This window comes from Tribolium castaneum, chromosome 1 (assembly GCF_031307605.1).
Source record: "Tribolium castaneum strain GA2 chromosome 1, icTriCast1.1, whole genome shotgun sequence".
In the NCBI taxonomy this organism is placed as follows: Eukaryota; Metazoa; Arthropoda; class Insecta; order Coleoptera; family Tenebrionidae; genus Tribolium; species Tribolium castaneum.
This window is the reverse complement of record NC_087394.1, coordinates 11,139,092-11,159,866: the sequence shown is the minus strand read 5'-3', so window position 1 is coordinate 11,159,866 and position 20,775 is coordinate 11,139,092. Positions and strand designations below refer to the sequence as shown.

At 29.3% G+C, this 20,775-nt stretch overlaps 1 protein-coding gene and 1 non-coding gene across 2 annotated transcripts; both read right to left on the bottom strand.

Annotated features, from left to right (window-relative positions):
- Window positions 1–6,946: 6,946 nt before the first annotated feature.
- LOC135268001 (U1 spliceosomal RNA) lies at window positions 6,947–7,109 on the bottom strand. The gene has a single exon (XR_010336436.1). It is a non-coding gene; the product is annotated as a U1 spliceosomal RNA (small nuclear RNA).
- Window positions 7,110–7,889: 780 nt separating this feature from the next.
- Window positions 7,890–19,812, bottom strand: LOC658858 (cytochrome P450 15A1). Its single transcript, NM_001321668.1, is given in 7 exon segments — window positions 7,890–8,074; window positions 11,810–12,072; window positions 12,121–12,301; window positions 12,358–12,463; window positions 12,517–12,923; window positions 19,419–19,670; window positions 19,728–19,812. Coding segments are annotated over 7 exon segments (1,479 nt in total).
- Between the last annotated feature and the right edge of the window lie 963 nt (window positions 19,813–20,775).

Genomic DNA, 20,775 nt, shown 5'->3' with positions numbered 1-20,775 from the left:
ATTGAATGGATTTTTATGTTTTAACCGAGGTTTGAGCTTTTAACGCAACGCACCGAGCTTTAATCTACCTATGTGGTTTTTTGGCTTTTTTAAGCAAAACTGTGTAAAATAAGTGCATTTTTGCAAAATATCAAAAAAGGCGAAAATAACGTTGGTAAATTTCGGTCTGTTAGTGCATTTCGGCAAACAGGAACTTTTTAGTTCAAAATCAAGTAAATCAGGTAATGTCCAACGTAATTTGATGATTAGGTTAAAAGGAATCTCGAACTCGCTCTCGGGGTGTCGATCATAAAACTGTCGGCCCGACCGGCTTAGGGCGCTTAAAATTCTGTGGTTAAGCTGATGTCACAACAAAGAATGTATTTGTGATTTACAACATTACCTACATTGGTCTTACTTGATATTTGTATGCCCAAAGAAGATGTTCCCAATTTGAACAGTTTTATTTTAAATTTGAAGTGTTTATTTAATGAAAAAGAAAAAACGTTCTAAAATACTGGTAAATCACGATAAAAAGAAACTAATTCAAGGCGTTCTCTGGTTTGTCAATTTTTCGGATTACTCAATTAGTTTAATAAATATAATTTTAATTTAAGATTCGATTAACATATAGTCGAATTAAAAGATTTGACTGTAGTTAGGAACGTAGGTGTTATGCAGTGAAACATGCGTAAAAAAAGATTCATATATTTTCAGAAAAAAATCAAAATACTTTTTTAACTAACAGAAATTTCTTTATTTCTATCTTCCATTGCCTTTGGATCTAGCCATTCTGTAAAATGTCACTAAGCACAAACTCTACACAATAGCACAGCGAACTGTTAAACAGTAATTAAAAATTACCATAGTTTTGCACGTCTTATATTAGCAGAAGCTTCCTCCTACCACTTTAGGGAGATTACAATGTAGGGGGTTGGTGTTTTCTCTTTTAAATAGCAATAACTATACTTTCCCAAGAATGTAAATTTTATAAAAACGAATAACATTTAATAACGAATAACACTCTAAATACCTATGGTCACTGGTAGAGTAGACAATTAACAAAAAAATCTTTAGGTCAAAGAACTCAATTATGCAATTGCCATTCATCTTTTTTTACTTAATTTTAATTTTATTTTTTAATTACTAAAAAGTGTACTGTCAAAAACAACAAGCAGAAATGTCAGTTGTTATTTACAAAAATAAAAAATTACGTTATAATTCAAAAACCAATTACGTCATTAATGTTGCTATACTGTCATAATCATAATATAAATAGCATGCACACAGCTGAGTTTTTTGAAAACTAAAACATTCCTTTTCAGCATATTATTTGTTATATTCTAAAAAAACAAAGTGTAAATTAGGTTTTTATTAAGAATAACAGTGTACACTGGCGAGCACTTTTGACATTTCACCGACATCATCGTGGGCAATACTACTTTATCCTTTTTGACAATGAAATGACAAAAGTGACCAAAATTTTTTGCTCGCTATTGTAGGTGTCATTTTTTGACGAAACAAAGTCGTGCGAATTTTTTTAATTCTATAATTATTATCATTATTATCAATTTTTACATTGAAATTTGTACAGAACACAATAGCTCCAAAGCGTTATAGTTTAGGAAATAGTCACGCAATACGAGTTTACTGTTTTAAATTAAAGTTAGTAAACAAAGCCTAATGTTAGTTAGGGTTTTGTTAGGTGCTTCTAGAAGTGACTTTTGATTTTTGAAAAAGAAAAACCAAAACCAATTAAATTTACGTTAACAATTTCTGGGTAATAGAAAATTAGCCTGGTGTGTGTTCACAAATAAAGTGCTTTCTAAATACCAGCCTTAGATAAAGAAATTATTAGATAAACAAGTTACCTATTGTAATACCAATTATAAATAACGTGAAACACTTAAATTATTATTAAGCGGATAATCCCTTTTCTGATTACATGGTTTACCTTTCTCTGGGTTGGTTGTTAATCTCGACCAAATTCCTTTTTCAACGGAAACAAAAGTCATTATTGTTTCGATGAATAAGACTAACAAGAAAGTGAGATGTGAGAAATCTAATCATTTTTAGCAGGTACCTACTTTTGGGTCTGTTACTCAGACCCAGACCCTCCGGTCCCATTGTAAATCTTTCTGCGGATTTGTCTAGTCAACTGCTATAAATCATCGCCCAAGGAATTTTGTGCTTCCAATGAATTAAATAAATAAATAAATAAAAATACCAATGTGTTTAAAATAAAAATCTCTATCGATTGGCCGGAGAGTTTTTTCATTTTGAAGTCTTGGTGTCTTAATACGTGTATTATTTCGAAATCGTGTTTATTTAAATAGCCATAATTTATTGAGCACTAGATTTTTTAAAATTTTCTAATGGCCATTTTGTAAATATCATTTCTAAGATACATTGAGTTTTGAAACGATGTTGATATCTTTTCAAATAACTTAATTACAGCCACAATTCTTTTACATTGAAAACGCCATAAGACGAATACGTTTAACCTAGCCTTAATGGAATCACTCCAAACAACGCTGCTTATTTTGACAAACTACCGCAAAATAAATGAGTTTCTTGCACAAAAGCAAAAAAAAGCCCGTCGTTTTTCCAAAAAAAACTTTTTATTTTACAAACTTAAGGAAAAAAATCTTAAGGTTTAAGGAAAAAGATCAAAATAATGTCATTTTACTCCTTCATCTGTGTTTTTTTTACTATTTTAATGACTATGCTATGTATTATTAGTCTGTTTTTAACTAGTTTTTTGTTTGTATTCATCTCCTTCATGAAACGAACAAATAAGTTCTAATAAATTAGTAATTAGGTGATTTCTCGGTCTATTTTATGCGTTTCAACAGAAAAATAAAGCATTTAGTTTTGGTGACTTAACAACCACAAAATAAAACTTCCTTATTTTAACTGAAATTAAGAAAAACTAGCATATATTTAATTTATGCTTCTTTGTTGTTAAGGTGGCACTCTGCTGAAAAGTGCAAGTTTAACCGCAGATATCTGACAAATTATAAAACATACGACTTTAAGTTTTTTTGTACAGTGAAAGTTTTTTTTGCTGAGCATTGGCGTTTCAATGGAAAGGCAGTATTATAAATACTGATATGATGTTCAGCAAAATACACTCTTCACCATATAGTACAGCTGAAGCTGAAAATCTAAGAATAATTCTGGTAATGCATTGATATGAATTTTTTAAACTTGATCATATAATTAATAGCGTTATATGTGTTATCTCATATTCAGTGAAATAAAATCCTCACTGTATCATATTTTACTAATACTTTACCAAAATTCATTATTGTATTAGCTGTTTTAAAACTAAAAACGCCAACGTCGTATTTTACCGAATTATTTTTTAATAAGATTGATAAAATTGTAAAATAATTAGATTTCTCATTCAAAGCCGACCCAAGCCAGTTGGCCACCCGTGTGCAGGTCCCAAATATTGCGCCCCTTACTCTGATTAAAATAGTAGTTAAAAATTACTAAGTTAAAAAAATAAAAGCAACTGTTTATTTTTAAAATATTTTGAAATAGTATATTTATACAAAAATAAAACTATTTGTAACAAGAATAATTTTAAATTCTGTGCAGGTACATCAGCTGTTGAGTATTTACATACCTAATATTTAAATAATTCACTCAATAAGTTCACCTTACTTTACTTAAGACAAATTCTTTTTCTAAAATATAGTTTATCTAGGCCAATGGGTGTTTCTCTTTCCATTGCAGGAAATTAGGAAAATTTATTAAATCTTAAATTAAATTCTTAGATAATTTTTGATAGTTTTTTTTGAAAAGGTCCTCCCTCCACTAGCAGAAAGTGCTAATATTAAGAGAATTCTAAGAGCAACAGTAGTAATACATAGTGGAAAATGCTGATACTGATTGAGACCTGATAACACTAAATAAAAAATTGAATTTTAAAATAATTTTTAGAATCTACTGCTTTTTTCCGTAACTAAATTCCTTTTTTGTTCTTGGCTTCACAAATTTGTCGATTAACTGAATGTTTGAAAAACGTTTTTACTTAATTTTGTAAATGGTCTAAACATGTTGTTATGTTATGGTTGGAATTTTACTCAAAATTACTTTAAATAAGGAAATATAATGACATACCAAAAAACTATTGGAGATACAAATTTGTAACTACAGTTGAATGAACCACGATAAAATTACACATGGGTCCTTTTTCTTTGCTCATATAATTTTTCTGTTTTTTTTGCGATTTAAAACTTTTGTATTCGCATACATTTATTCCTTCAATGTGTTGAGAACAAATTTAGCGAATAATGAGAATTAGTATTCATTTTGCTCCATTTTTCGTCATAAATAAATTTACAAAACGAAAAGTTCTGATAATAATTGAGAGATATAAAATTATAAGGAGCTTAGAAAAGGGAACAGTCGAAGAGGTTGACTATGAGAGAACTAAAGCCGTTCAAAAGCACTCGAAAAAAAATTAATTATGAGAAAAATCGGAGATTTGGCTCTAAATTCTTTAGAGGAAAAGATTAAACTGACTAAGTATTTTCCTGTTACCAACTAGTGCGTTGTTCATAATATATATTATTATTGCTTTGTTTTATTAATTACGTAATTAACAGTTTAACAAAACCTAAAGTCGAATGAAAGAATTATCTCCATTTTATGAAAACCTCTGGTTTTTTTAGTTCATCATATAATGGAGATTATTCTGATTATTTATACTTTATAAATTTTGTGCTCCCAAAGAAAAGATTGGTTGTATTCATTAATCCCTTTGATTGTTTCATTCAGGCGCTTAATTTCAAGAACAAGAACCCTTTCGGGAAATAAATTGTCACAAGAAATAATTATTGTTGAATGTTTCTTAGAAAAAAACTTTTAATGGTCAAATATGTTTACAACAGTAAAAAAACGCTGAACCAGCTAGACCATTTCTTTATAATTATGTTTATTTTTTCCTTATTTATTGTCCACTCTGAGAAAAAAACAATTATTCTGCTAGTTCTGGCACCGTACACCATTGTCGTTTCATAATGAAAATGTCTGAATTGGCGCCAAATCTAAATATGTACCTTTAGGTTTTTTCAGGTAGTGGACGTTAACGTTCATTGATTATTTTATTTATTCCCATTGTTACGGTAAAAGTAGAATAAAAAACATGATTTCGGTACTCATTGTTGGCCTTCAGAAACGAGTTTAGATAATTTATAAAATTCGTTACAAAATTCAGTAAAATTTAGATTTCATTTTCATTCGATCGGTTTTTAAAACACTAAGAACAAGACTTAGATTAAGTAATTACAGGCTTACCTTTAATTATTATTTGAAATTTCTGAATAAGTGATTACACACATCATTATTATTTTGTTTTACTCAACACAAATTACTCAAATTAATTTATTAGTACATTCTGAAAATTATGCTTAGTTGTACTAATTAGGTAAAAGGGCAAATAATTAAAACACCTTATTTTTAAATTCTTTATTTCTAGCATTTGAATTACTTTTCGGGGCGTTCTTAGGAGATAGCTGCTTTGAAAAATTTTATCAATTTAGATTTCATTTTTGTCGTTCAAAAAATTCTCGTCCTTTTCAATTAAATACTCTACTAATTATTAAAATGTGAACTCCATCTGACTTTTGTAACATGGAGCTGACCTTGGATTTGCTAAAAATGATTAATTACTTTTGATTATTTACCGTAATAATTGCAACAAAACTTAAAAATTATTACTTAAAACACAATAAAATAATGATTTTTAAGTTTTATTGCAGTTATTTGCACATCAGCTGCATAAAATTATAGTAAAAAAAGAAAAACGATTTCACATTTTTATTTGTTTTGAGCGACGAATTATTTTACAATATTATGTAATTTAAATCTATCACTGGAAAAACTATACTCTGTGTCCTGTATCAGATAATCGTTGTTATACTTTATTACCTACTTATCATGAATTGATACGAGGTTCTAAGACATGTGATGGTCCATCCTCCTTGTCATAAAGGTTTTGTTACTATTCTTATATTCTTTGAAACATGCTAGAGTTGAAAATCAATAAGAAGGTTCTAGTTTATATTTAGGAAAGTTTCTGACGTTTCTGTTTTGTGATGATGAAATTTACGTAAAATAACCATTGGCGGATTGGCGCTTTTCGGAAATAAAATTAACTAGACGCCCTCTGGTGATGACTTTTGAACTATGTCGAAAACAGTAAAGAAATTTTCGTAATGCCACATTTAACGGACATTTAATGAATTGTTCAACAATTTTGCGTGTATAGTGTTAATTACTTACAATAGAAAGAATTACTTTAAAAGTACGTGGTGGTAAATACTAGCGTTGACTTTGGTTCTGTAGTTTTTCATGGTATAATGTGTTTATTGTTGGAACTTGAAAGTGGATAAAAAGTGAAAAATATTTAAATTTTGATTACAAAGTGTTATCAAACAGTTGTCTAATTAAAGATTATAAGTAATGGATCACAGCGAACACAAAGTTTGGCTCAAGAAACCAGTAAATTAGTGAAGTGTTATGAATTTTAGGTTAGAATTTTCCACTGAAAAAAATCATGAAATGCTGCGGTAAATCTACAAAACTACAATAAAGATTAACAACTGCTGATACATTTAAACGTAAATTATGCCAAAAGGTAGGTTTTTCAATGTCTTTGTAATAATTTTCCAATAAAGAAAGTGAACCAAACAGTCATTCGTTATTCGTGTTTTCTCGTCATCTCTCATTTGTCAACATAAGTTTCTTGCATCAAAGATGAAATAATCATTCCGCATAGGCAATGTAATAATTGTGAAGCCCCAAAATTCGTACAACGCTCAAAATATCTGAATAAACATTTTCCCGCCATTTATGGTTACTGTTTTCGACCTAGCTCAGTGGCGCCCCCAACGGTAATTTTACTTCCGATTTACAGAGGAGTTGGAGAAAAATGTGTTTAAATTGAATAAAGGCCGGGATAGCGCGCACGCAGTCCCGACTACCAAAAATTGTGCGCCCGAGTTATCCGCATTAGGGATAATCGCAGGGGTCAGCCCGACCTCAGTGCAATGGAAGGGCCTCACCCTGGGGGAACCGCCTTCTTGATCACGGTAACCCCTACGCCAGGTAAGTATGCTTTGCACTCGTCCCTCGAATGGTTTTATCTCCAAAAGCCAGGCAAACGGTCGACAAACGCAAACATGGTAGACATCTGCAGACTCGTACTCGAACTAAACGGCTGGCTTTTGCTGTTGCATAACGCTCTTTGTATGTATACTGTAAATACCAAGCAGTTTTTTATTTAAATCCAGAATAATTGCTACAAAAATGATCACAAAGTCGGTTTACAAGCTTTAAGCAAACAAATAACATGTTTTCGGCTTCCAGGAATGAACTAGTTTTTCAAAACAATTTCATTTAATTGGTGTTTGGTATTGTGTGTTTATATTCGGTTTCATCTGTCGGTTTGGGATCCGAAACTCGATACAAAAGCACATGTTTATGTTTTGGAATCTGAACTTGTAAACTACCAAGCAATTACGTTAGTGTTTTGTTTATTTGCACCGACAAAACGGCTTTCTTTACACTGTATGTAGAAGCCGACACGTCTTGTGTTGAATACTAATAACAGAAGAGTTACAGGTTGCAAAAAAAGTAATTAGGTAAATATTTAGTTTTATTACTTTTGTTGTGATTAAATTTATAAAACAAATTCAGAAACACGTAAACTAAAAATTAAGAAATAAAATACAATATAATGTATATAATATAATGATTGTTCATTAATGATACTAATTATCTATTGTAATAATAGTACATAATAATATTTCACCTCGCCCTTACAAAAATTTGATATCAGTTTATAATATTGTTTATAATAACATTATAATCCTATAACTAATTTCTTAAAAATATTAATCAGTCCGTGGGATGAGCTTAGCTCGGAATGGTTTTGGTGATATAGTCACTCCATCGTAACCCTCGAGTTGTGGTTCAGGACCATCACAATCCTTTTCGAGATAAAAATTGTGCAGAAGAGCGGTAAAAAACAGGAAATAGTTAGCCTTAGCTAAAGATTCTCCCAAGCAGCGCCGTTTCCCTGAAAAGTTGCGTTGTGTAGATACAGTGCAATTATGTTATTCTTAATCACAATATTAAGTGAAATTCAGTGGTGTGATAAGATTTTTACCTAGCCAAAAGCTTTAGTTAAATTTCTGTACAAAAACCTACGAGTCTCAAATTGATTTTGCCTCATTGGATAAAATAAAACCAAAATATGAAATTTGACAAATCTCACATCTGCTGTGTCAACATTTTTCATTAGTTTATTATAATTATAATTAAACACATGGTATTACATACAAGATAAATATTTTCATGAAAAGTGTTACTTTCAACAACATTTTTGAGACTATGTAGGTACCTACAGTTTATTTTTCTAACCATTTATTTTACAAAATTAAAATTTAAAATTTAAATCGACAAAAAGAGCAGCCGGTTTTAGTCGCAATTTTCTTTTTGTTTAACAAGCTTCTGGCACAATCATCAATTTTTTTTATTGCTTTCCAATTACTTAGTTAATTTTATTTATTATTTTATATTTTAATTTAATTTTATCTCAATAAAAACAAAATAAACGAACTGAAGAAAATATTTATTAGAAAAAACATTACAACAGTAAAAATGAAAAATTAAGAAAAGGATAAATGGCAGCAATAATAAACCAATACAGCTTTATCAGTTTATATCTACAACTACAACCCTGCACGGTATAGGTGATGAAGGGCACAAAAAAGAAAACAAAACACATAAAAGCCTCAGAAAAAGTTTTTAAAACCGTGTTAGTGCCTTAATATATTATTGTTTCCAGAAATAAATAACATCGAGTTCAATTATTGAGCAGTGTATTTGATTGACTTAACAAAAGCCTCAATTCTGTATTGCAGAGTTTTTTCAATTTCCGAAAAAATAAAGTTCATAGCTGGTAGGAATCCACAGGAATATGATTTGTCTAAGGTCCGTTAGTAACAATAGTCCTATTTCATCAACAAACTTACATTATATTTTGCACTTTTCTTAATATTTCAGATTCTGCAAAGTGAAATTTTCCTGCTTCATGAAAATGATTAAGAAAATATTTTATTTAAGTTCAAAGGCAAAGGGACTTTTCTGTTGCCCATTGTTATTTTTCACAATGCTTTTTTATACGCAATAATGAAGCTTTTGGTTCAAAATCTGTAAGTACAGTAAGTTATGGTTGTAGAAAGGATAAATAAAAGTGATTTACGTCGTTTCCTTCATTTTTTACTGCTAAAATACTCTTTCACAACTTTTAATAACAATAAAAATTTTTGCAATTATTGGGAATAACGTAAATTTAACCTTCTTTTTTGCCCCCACAACGATTTTCAAGATAAAATTTCTATATTTTCAATAGCAAGAATTATTATTCGCTTTTTTTTTATAAATCTTTGTTTTTGGTCGCCATCAGTTCAACACTAGAATGTAGAATGTTTGTTGTACATAACCTTTGAAAGCAGAAAAATGTCATTAAATTGTATTTACCTTGCACAAATGAGAAATAGTGAAACGGAAACGTAAAAAAATACAAAACTTTAGCTTTTGTAAACTTTTCAACTCGCTCTTCAATCTGACTTTTTTGTAATGGGGAAACAAAATAGTAGATAATTTACAAAGTAAAAAATATAAAAAGCTGAAAAGTTTATATGCAGGGTCGCTTAGAAGTATGGATACAGTTAAATATTTTCAGAACGGTTTAACAGAAAACCTCGAAATTTGGGAAGCAGTTAAAAGTGTTGTATCATCTGAGAGCTTTTTCAAATTTAATACAATACAAAGACAAAAAAGTCTAACTTGATTTTTTTAAACGTCACAAAGGGTCAAATTTAATCATTTTTACAACATCATTTTTTTGTGAATTCAGTGATTTTACAAATACCCACCTTTATTTTTACAAAAATTCTGTATTTCTGGAAAAGCATAATTAAGTTAGCGTTGAAAATACTGTTATTAGCGATCTGTCACTTCAAGTGACTCACTTGTATTCGGAAGCAAAATTACCGTTGGGGGCGCCACTGAGCTAGGTCGAAAACAGTAACCATAAATGGCGGGAAAATGTTTATTCGGACATTTTGAGCGTTGTACGAATTTTGGGGCTTCACAATTATTACATTGCCTATGCGGAATGATTATTGCATCTTTGATGCAAGAAACTTATGTTGACAAATGAGAGATGACGAGGAAAACACGAATAACGAATGACTGTTTGGTTCACTTTCTTTATTGGAAAATTATTACAAAGACATTGAAAAGCCTACCTTTTGGCATAATTTATGTTTAAATGTATCAGCAGTTGTTAATCTTTATTGTAGTTTTGTAGATTTACCGCAGCATTTCATGATTTTTTCAGTGGAAAATTCTAACCTAAAATTCATAACACTTCACTAATTTATTGGTTTCTTGAGCCAAACTTTGTGTTCGCTGTGATCCATTACTTATAATCTTTAATTAGACAACTGTTTGATAACACTTTGTAATCAAAATTTAAATATTTTTCACATTTTATCCACTTTCAAGTTCCAACAATAAACACTTTATACCACGAAAAACTACAGAACCAAAGTCAACGCTAGTATTTACCACCACGTACTTTTAAAGTAATTCTTTCTATTGTAAGTAATTAACACTTTACACGCAAAATTGTTGAACAATTCATTAAATGTCAGTTAAATGTTGCATTACGAAAATTTCTTTACTGTTTTCGACATAGTTCAAAAGTCATCACCAGAGGGCGTCTAGTTAATTTTATTTCCGAATATTAGCCAAAAATTGAACTTGTGTGCAATAATTAGTTTAACAATGGTACATTTAAGTAAAATTGAGCGAAACTGAAAAAAAAATCATGTATTTCGTGTTTTTAATTAAAACGTGTTCTTTTTTTAGATAAAAGTGTTATTTTAACAATTATTATTTTTAACTTTTACTTATTCTTTGGTCAATGTTTAAGCAGCAAAAAGCTAACAATAGATAAAGACAACATGTCCAAGGCTAACAATATTTTACATTTTTAAAAATTGTATTAGTTCGAAATGTTTTTTTTAAGTTTTGCTTAAATTAAGGTATGCATGTATTACGCCATAGAAGTCAGAAAAAATACTCTTCTCAAAATTATTAAATTTGACTATTGCCATTTAAAAAAATCAAGTTAGCCTTGTATCCTAAGAATAAATTGATTATATACTGTTAAGCATATACCAAATTTCAATAAGCTTTGATGAATAATTTTTATACTATTTAACTATATCTATACTTTTTAGCGACCTTGTAGTTTTGTTGTTTCTGTGGCAAACTTTAAAAATTAATAAGATATTTTTATAGACAAATTAAAACCGTCTTTTAAACTGTATAGCACTACAGTACGACTTCAGTTCGGGGAACGAGTGAATTTTCCCCGTTTTCCAAGTTTCGAAGTTTTATTTTATTAAGACTGTATCAGAAGTTGCTAACGAAAAAAATTGATGTTAGCACAATTTTATCACAACACAATTTTATGGTTTCTCTCTATTAACTGTATGAGGGGCAATTTTAAAGGAAGAGACTAAACTAAATTTTGCATTTGTTTTATAAATATCAGAATTTCAAAAAAAATATGATCCGAAAAATACCTAGTTCAAATTAAGAAACCAAGTTGCACCTGTATTTTGTAGATTAGATTTTCTGTAACTTACTAAATAGGTACTTGTTTTTTTTTTTGATTAAACATTGAAGAAGATCAAACAAAGCACCCTGTAATTAATATAAAAACTCTGTTTACCATATCCAAAAGGAGCAAAATATTTTTCGTCCACTTCAAGATTTCCCTCCTTGTTCAAAAACCGCTCAGGTCTGAAAGCCAACGGATCCTTCCAAAACTTGTGGTCCATATGAACGCTGTATAAACTGGTCAGCACAATTGTACCCTCAGGTATACGATAATCAAATAAACTGACATCGCGTGTCGCCCTATGAGCTATACCAAGCGGGGGAATATTGGCACGTCTTTGAATTTCCATCAAAACAGCTTCTGTGTATTTTAATCTTCAAAAAATTAATTAAAGTCAAAAATTGGAATTGGAATTATTATACTTGATTCGATCTTGCAAAGTGGGCCAACGGTTTCGCCCAACAACTTCGTCCATTTCATCTTGCACCTTTTTCTGAACTTCGGGAAACTGGAGCATGTAGACAACCGAAAAACCTAAAGTGTTACTAGTTGTTTCGGAACCTGCCATAAAGAGGTCAAGGCAGAGGGACATGAGCTGATCATCTGAAAAAGTTACAGCTTTCACCTAAACTATTCCTGTGGCTAGAACAACGAAAAACCTGTAAAAGACGAATCGCTCTGAATGTCCATTTTTTGCAAAAACGCATCAATTAAGTCCCTAGCATGTGAACTACACAGTGTTTTCCTGTGTTCGGAAATAGTTTCCTGAAATTTTCACCAATGCTTCAACTAGCTAACAGTGTGTTAAAAATAATTGCCTGCAAAAATTCCCACATTCTGACCAAAACGTCGACCAATTGGTTATAACCGCACGTTTCCGGTGCAATAAATCTCAAAAACGGCAGCTGATTCAGCATTCCGCCGGACATATCAGTGAGTCTGAAAGCGTCGTGAACGATTTTCAGTAATTTACGGAGTCTTTCATCATTTATGTTGAATCTTTCGCCGGCCATCATGGCCCATAAAACGTTCAAGACGGAGACATCGAAAGCTGTGTGCATCCAAATGGGTTCTGAACACTGTTTTTTAAAAACGGCAATCAGATCTTTGGTTTCTTCTTCGATTTTCTCCTCCATTTCTTTGCGCCCGAATCCGAAATTGCGCAAATGCTGCATCGAGAATTTGCGCTGTTTTTGCCAAAACTGGCCATCGGAGAAAACGATTCCTGAAGAAAATGACAAAACATAGCATTTGATCCACGATTTTTTAACACTTAATGTTAAAGATATAAAAAATTGTAATTTTGCAAGGATTTGTATTATTTTTGCTTTGCTTTTCCTAATTATTTAAAAAAATCAAGTCGCTATTTTGTAATTTTTTTTAATGAGTTTGGCTTCATATCGTACCCACTTATAAAATTGTTTATTAAAATAATTGAAGTTTAATATTTCGGTAAAATTTGCCGACTTCAGTTCAAAAAAAACTAATTTTAACTAACAGATGAACATGTTACTTTAAAATAAAAATAATAAATGTATGAAATGTTTAAAATACATTTTCCTCGACCTTTTTTTATTAACCATCTGCAAACTTACTATTTTAATAACACATAACTGTTACCTTCTCTAGTTTATTCCACTATTTATTCAAATTTTCCAGTTTTTTTTTACTTAAATTCTGGTACTTTTTTTTTATTAACCATCTGCAAACCTGCTATTTTTAATAACAAATAACTATTACCTTGTCTAGTTTACTCCACTATTTATCCAAATTTTCCAGTTGTTTTTACTTATATCTGGTAAAGGCGGATTTCTTAGTTTGTATAGTTAGGTATGTTTTTAGTTAAATAACTTTTAGTTAGACAGGTTCAGGTTAAAATACCAGTTAATGAATACCTATTCAGGTGCAAATTCAAAAACTTATTTTTACTTTGTTTTTCTTAATTATTTTAAAAAATCAAGTAGCTATTTTGTTATCTTTTTTGTGACCTTTTTTTTAACCATCTGCAAACTTGCTATTTTAATAACAAATAACTGTTACCTTCTCTAGTTTATCCCACTATTTATTCAAATTTTCCAGTTTTTTTTTACTTAAATTCTGGTACCTTTTTTATTAACCATCTGCAAACCTGCTATTTTTAATAACAAATAACTGTTACCTTGTCTAGTTTACTCCACTATGTATCCAAATTTTCAAGTTTTTTTTTACTTAAATCTGGTAAAGGCGGATTTCTTAGTTTGTATAGTTAAGTATGTTTTTAGTTAAATAACTTATAGTTAGACAGGTTCAGGTTAAAATACCAGTTAATGAATACCTTATTCAGGTGCAAATTCAAAAACTTATTTTTATTTTGTTTTTCTTAATTATTTCAAAAAATCAAGTAGCTATTTTGTTATTTTTTTGTGACCTTTTTTTTAACCATCTGCAAACTTGCTATTTTAATAACAAATAACTGTTACCTTCTCTAGTTTATTCCACTATTTATTCAAATTTTCCAGTTTTTTTTACATAAATTCTGGTACCTTTTTTATTAACCATCTGCAAACCTGCTATTTTTAATAACAAATAACTGTTACCTTGTCTAGTTTACTCCACTATTTATCCAAATTTTCCACTTTTTTTTACTTAAATCTGGTAAAGGCGGATTTCTTAGTTTGTATAGTTAGGTATGTTTTTAGTTAAATAACTTTTAGTTAGACAGGTTCAGGTTAAAATACCAGTTAATGAATACCTTATTCAGGTGAAAATTCAAAAACTTATTTCTATTTTGTTTTTCTTAATTATTTCAAAAAATCAAGTAGCTATAATTTTGTTATTTTTTTTAGTGAATTTGGATTCATTTCGTTCCCATTTATAAAATAATTGTTTATAAAAATAATTGAATTCTTAGATTCCGGTAAAATTTGCCAACTTGAGTTAAAAAAAAAATATTTTAACTAACAGATGAACATGTAGGTTAACAATGCAAACCTGCTGTTTTTAATAACAAATAACTGTTATCTTGTCTAGTTTATTCCACTATTTATCCAAATTTTCCATTTTTTTTACTTAAATTCTGGTAAAGGGACGGATTTCATAGTTTGTATAGTTAGGTATCTTTTTAGTTAAACAACTTTTGGTTAGACAGGTACAGGTTCAGGTTAAAATACCAGTTAATTAAATACCGTATTCAGGTGCAAATTCAAAACTTAATTTTAACTAAGTTTATTCAACGTTTGAAATGAAAACCCATAAACTGAAAACGGGCTGTAAGTTTATTTTTGTTATGTCTTTTAGAAATTAGATAGTAAATGCAAAGATAATTTTTATTTTTATAATTTATTTTAAACAAAAAAAATTGCAATGTATGCAGTAATAAAATACTTATCAATATTAGTTAAATTTTTACAGTAACAAATTATTTTTGTGATGATGGTAATTATTCTTATTTTTTTTGTTTTTTTTTCGTTGTTCGCTTATTAATTTATTTAAAAAAGGATGTATTAATAGACGTCATTATTGCACTCTTTTTCATTAAGTAACTGTTTTTGTGATTTTCATATTTTGATAATATTAATTAATTATAATTACTTTTTTACAATGGCGACCTTTTTTGCTATAATTCGCATGTTATATTTTTCAATGGTAACCATGTTTTTGTAGCAGACGTGATTTTTACGTAAAATTGAAAATGTAGAGTTGACTTTATTCTCTGTTGGTCGTCTTTGTGGAAAAGTGAATGTAAAGTATTGAAAAATTTTAAAATGATGTACCTCGAGGTTCAACCAAAGGTTGAAGGTATTTTGTAAGGTCTCATCTTTATCTATGCGATGAGAAAGATGAAATTGTTTTGATTTGTAATTAATTTCAAATTTTGTCATAAAAAAAGAGTGTAAGGTCAACAAAAAATTGTAATAAACTCGTTTGTTTATGGGCGATTAATTAATTCAACTATTAGAGGCACTCACTCGCTATCGCTTGTTCGTGCTTTAAACAGTTTCGTTTATTCACATTCATTAACAAACTACTTTATTAAATAACTATTTTGTTTACCTTTTCGTCATTACTCATTTTATTGTACGTATTTTTTTAAAAAAATTAATGCCTATCTAATTTCTAGTCATAAGACAGTCGGTAGTTGATGACAGCAAAATAGGTTCGTGTTACTAGAAATAAATGAAAATACAGAAACATTATTTGAATGCAAATGGTGAGTTAACAGAATGTTTTAAATAGCAGTATCCGGTAAATACATCATATTTTTTAACCGAAATTATTTGACATTACATATTATTTACAGAGTGATTTATAAAAAACTGCAGGCAATGTAGATTTTTTTAGCCCGATTTCAAAATTAAAAAAAGTAATATAATGTCTTTTAATGTAGTATAATTTGATACATTTGAAATTTTTCTAAATTTCATAGTAGATTTTGGGTTTAATTTTAATTTGGAACCTACAAGTATACATAGATACATTTTTTTCATAAGTTGAAAGTTAGTTTTTCGTAACGAATATTTACGATATACGCGTATTTTTTCCACATTTACTAAAATTTATTCTTTAAAAAATGTATGAAAATCAAAAATAATAAAATGTAGTTAAATGTAAAGAAGATATTCGACTTATTGAAATTCGAATAATAAACATTAAGATTTTGTGGTTTTCGAGTTATAAAATATTCGAGTTATCGTAGGTTAGATTTATCATATTTTGACTATAGTACTATAACATCCATTTTACAACTTTTAAAATCTACATTTTTAATAATAATAAAAATAAAAATGAGACCTTATAATAAAAATCTAATAAAAATATAGGATACTTATAAATTATATGTTATTAATAATACGAGTGTGAAAACACAAGCTTAAAAATTTCAAGGACTGTCCCAACTTAAGCGTTTTCTCATAAGTGTTATTTTTTTTGTTGGAACATTTTAATTTGCAATGTTTTAAAATAGTAAAAGCATTAATTTAAAACACGTTGCTATCGGAACGTGTTTTAAAATAGTGTTTATATTCTAGCATTCAGATATTATAGAAAGAAGGCTTAAAATGTTCCCAACAAAAAAAGGTATTTATTTTATGAATGATTTTTTTCTTTTTCGTTTATAAAAATTAACTCGTAATAATTGATATCGGGGTTTCAAAAATATTAACAATCCCAGGTTAAAAGTATAAACAAAATTATTAAACAAGTACTAACCTCAAAAAATAACTTCTTATTGTTATTAATTATTATGTTATATTTAAAACTGCAAAACTCATTAAATTACTAATTAATACAGGTTATAAATACTTTGACAAAGACTCTATTTTAGTAAATTCTGAAAATCTTGTTTACAAATCATTGTTTTCCCTACTCGAACTTGCATTTATTTAGTTTCTACTAAGATGTTTTATTTTTGCCTGTGTAGTGTATCTGATTATTATTTTTCTTATTGAAAACTTAATTTTTGCCAATTCAATGCACTCTTGTAAAAAAGGAAGGAATACATTATAATACAAATAAGTAAATCGAAGTCGAAGGTATGGAACCAAGCGTTTTTTATTTAAACTAATACATATTTTTTTACTTTTGAACAAACTAATAGATTTTTTTTAATTATATTTTGTTTTGTTTTTTGAGTACGTACCTACTGTAACTATGTAATATTATACTTAGTATTGCAATTTTTTTTCAGTAGTAGCCACCATTGTACATTTTTTTACAAAAACTACGATCTTAGTAGGTTGTCAATTAAAGAAAAAAAACGCTCAACTCAAAAACAAAATTTCACTACCAAATATGATTTTGTTAAGTGATCACTGATCAGATCACACTTTTTCTTTCAGCAAATATTATACCGGGTGCTCAAAAACCGGCGCACCAACTCAATGGAGTGTGGTAAAGAATTGCTTACATATAAAGGTAAAAATAGTAATAAAATCCTCTGCATTAAAGTTATTGATAAATAACTAATTTTAAGTAAATGATATGTGGCAGCGTTGTCTAACAGTCATGATCGCAATAGAATTCGGAAATAAAATTAACTAGACGCCCTCTGGTAATGACTTTTGAACTATGTCGAAAACAGTAAATAAATTTTCGTAATGCCACATTTAACTGACATTTAATGAATTGTTCAACAATTTTGCGTGTATAGTGTTAATTACTTACAATAGAAAGAATTACTTTAAAAGTACGTGGTGGTAAATACTAGCGTTGACTTTGGTTCTGTAGTTTTTCGTGGTATAAAGTGTTTATTGTTGGAACTTGAAAGTGGATAAAAAGTGAAAAATATTTAAATTTTAATTAAAAAGTGTTATCAAACAGTTGTCTAATTAAAGATTATAAGTAATGGATCACAGCGAACACAAAGTTTGGCTCAAGAAACCAATAAATTAGTGAAGTGTTATGAATTTTAGGTTAGAATTTTCCACTGAAAAAATCATGAAATGCTGCGGTAAATCTACAAAACTACAATAAAGATTAACAACTGCTGATACATTTAAACGTAAATTATGCCAAAAGGTAGGCTTTTCAATGTCTTTGTAATAATTTTCCAAGAAAGAAAGTGAACCAAACAGTCATTCGTTATTCGTGTTTTCCTCGTCATCTCTCATTTGTCAACATAAGTTTCTTGCTTCAAAGATACAATAATCATTCCGCATAGGCAATGTAATAATTGTGAAGCCCCAAAATTCGTACAACGCTCAAAATATCCGAATAAACATTTTCCCGCCATTTATGGTTACTGTTTTCGACCTAGCTCAGTGGCGCCCCCAACGGGAATTTTCTTCCGAATTGATCAACAATAAAAGTAAATTATTTTTGGAACGGTTTCCTAGGAAATAATTCCTAGTGTTGGCACATCTACACATTGTGATTTTTTGGATGAATTTTAATTTTTTTAAATTAAAAGAAACTGCTAAAGTCTGATAGGAAATTTAAAAATAGTTATTCATCGCTGTGTTAGTGTGAAACACAAAAACATTAAAAAATAATGAAAACTGAAGAAGTTAACAAAATAAATTTGTAGCTCCAGATTTTTTAAATTATGACTTTAGGAATTTTTTCAACATTTTTCTCAACAACGTACCACTGAGTTGGTGCGCCAGTTTTTGGGCACCCTGTATTACTTACAGAAGGCAAACATTATTTTGGTTTCCTCATTGTGAAAAATAAAAAACATGGTTTTAAATAAATCAACTTTCGAAAAATTTTGTTTTGAAGCCGCAACTAATATCCAAACTCAATTGCCGGTTTACTGAGTACTCGACCCCCGAAAAATGTTTTTCTGTACCAGACTTAAAAAGCAGTCTCGGTGGATTTTTGTAAAGAGGATTAAAAGAAATTGGATGGGACCGGTTCCCAACGAGTTTGATGGGGTTGTTTTATTTTACAGCCGGTCAACGATTCACCGGTTTGCCCTTACTCAACATCACTGACCTAGGCCCGCCCGAAATTCTTAACCACTCACAATCAATTAATTTAAATTAATTAAATTGAAACCCTTCTTCACACAACCCGCATATCAACTACCCACAATTTTTTATTTATTAAGTTTGTCAAAAAAAATGCCCTCAAAACGTTTTCTTTTTGCTTTTTTAGAAAAATTGTTCAAAATACCAAAAACTATTTTTTTTTAATTCTGAGTTTAAAACGAGATTTTTCAAAAATGTTTATATGAGGTAAAATGCTAGCTTTGTGTTCAATTAACATTTTTGTTAATAATAATTTTACAAAAAAAACGTACCAAGTCTTTTCCCAAAAGTTCGTAAACGGAAGAAAAACCCATCCGGCCTCCCATCAAATTCCTCCCTTGTGAGCACCTCCTTGACAGCCTCAGCCCCAAACACGGCCACCACCAGATTCCGCCCCATTTTCAACCCCACGACGTCCCCATATTCCTCGGAAAATTCCTTCCAAACCAGGTGGTGGTAGCCGATTTCCGAGAGGCGGCGCCGGAATTCGAGAAAATTACCAACGATGGGTAACCATTTGGGCCCTCAGGTATTTTAAAATTTATTTATTTTGTGTTTGAAATAAATCGTGCAAAACTCACCTGGTGGATATCGCCTCGGTTTAATCGTATCCAAAATTAGGAATAAAAGTACAAGTGATATCACTAAAGTTACGAAGAAGAGCATCGTACTAACTGAAGCCACTTATTCGATTGGCCCGACTGATGCCCTTCTTGAATACTCGACTCTTATGTGTTTCAACACAAAAAAATACTTGACCCATTAGGTCAACTGCCCTCTCTAAAAATAGAAAAAAATGTATTATTAAAATAAGGCTTGTTTGTCGCGTTTGTAGAAAGTGGTGATCAAGTCGGGATACTTAATTGATTGTTCATTTAATGCAGCGTAAAAAACTGATAAAATATCTATTACGACAATTATCGAAATTATATCTAATTCTGAAACGTAACTAAGACCAACTCTTCCTTTACACGATATTTGTAGCAACAGTGTTTATTTAATTTTATTATTATCACAAGAAATCTGACTAATTTTGCAAAGCACTGTGTTAATAATATTTGACAAATGTTTGACGATTATACAAAACTGTTCCAAAGTACAATTTTTTAATGTTTTTTCTCTTCACTTTGCAGAAATGTTTAGATTTTATTTTCGATTTTTATGAAAAGTAATCAGTAGAAGTGAATTTTTCTTTATATAAATTTAGTACCACTCAAGCTGTTTGTAACCTACAATGAGGAAGTTTCCAATTTTTCAAAATGTTATTATTTACTTTCAACATAATAGTTTATGATGATTGAAGTAATTTGTTTAAGTAGATACGGTAATAAATCACTAATCACTAATAATATTTTTTTTGTTTTATTTCTTTCTGTATGCCTCCGAATTTTTTCTGATTTTTTCTACAATTTCTTATAAATAATAAATATTAATTAATAAAAAATATTTATATTAATAAAATATTATTTTATTTAAAAAAATTAAAAATATTAACTAAAATGGAAATTTTTATGATTTCTAAAACAAGTGATGCTTGCAAAATGTTTTGTACAAAAATTTGAAAAAAAGTGTTCTACAAACGACTTCTTATTAAAGATATCGACTCTTGCATAAACACAAATACAATTT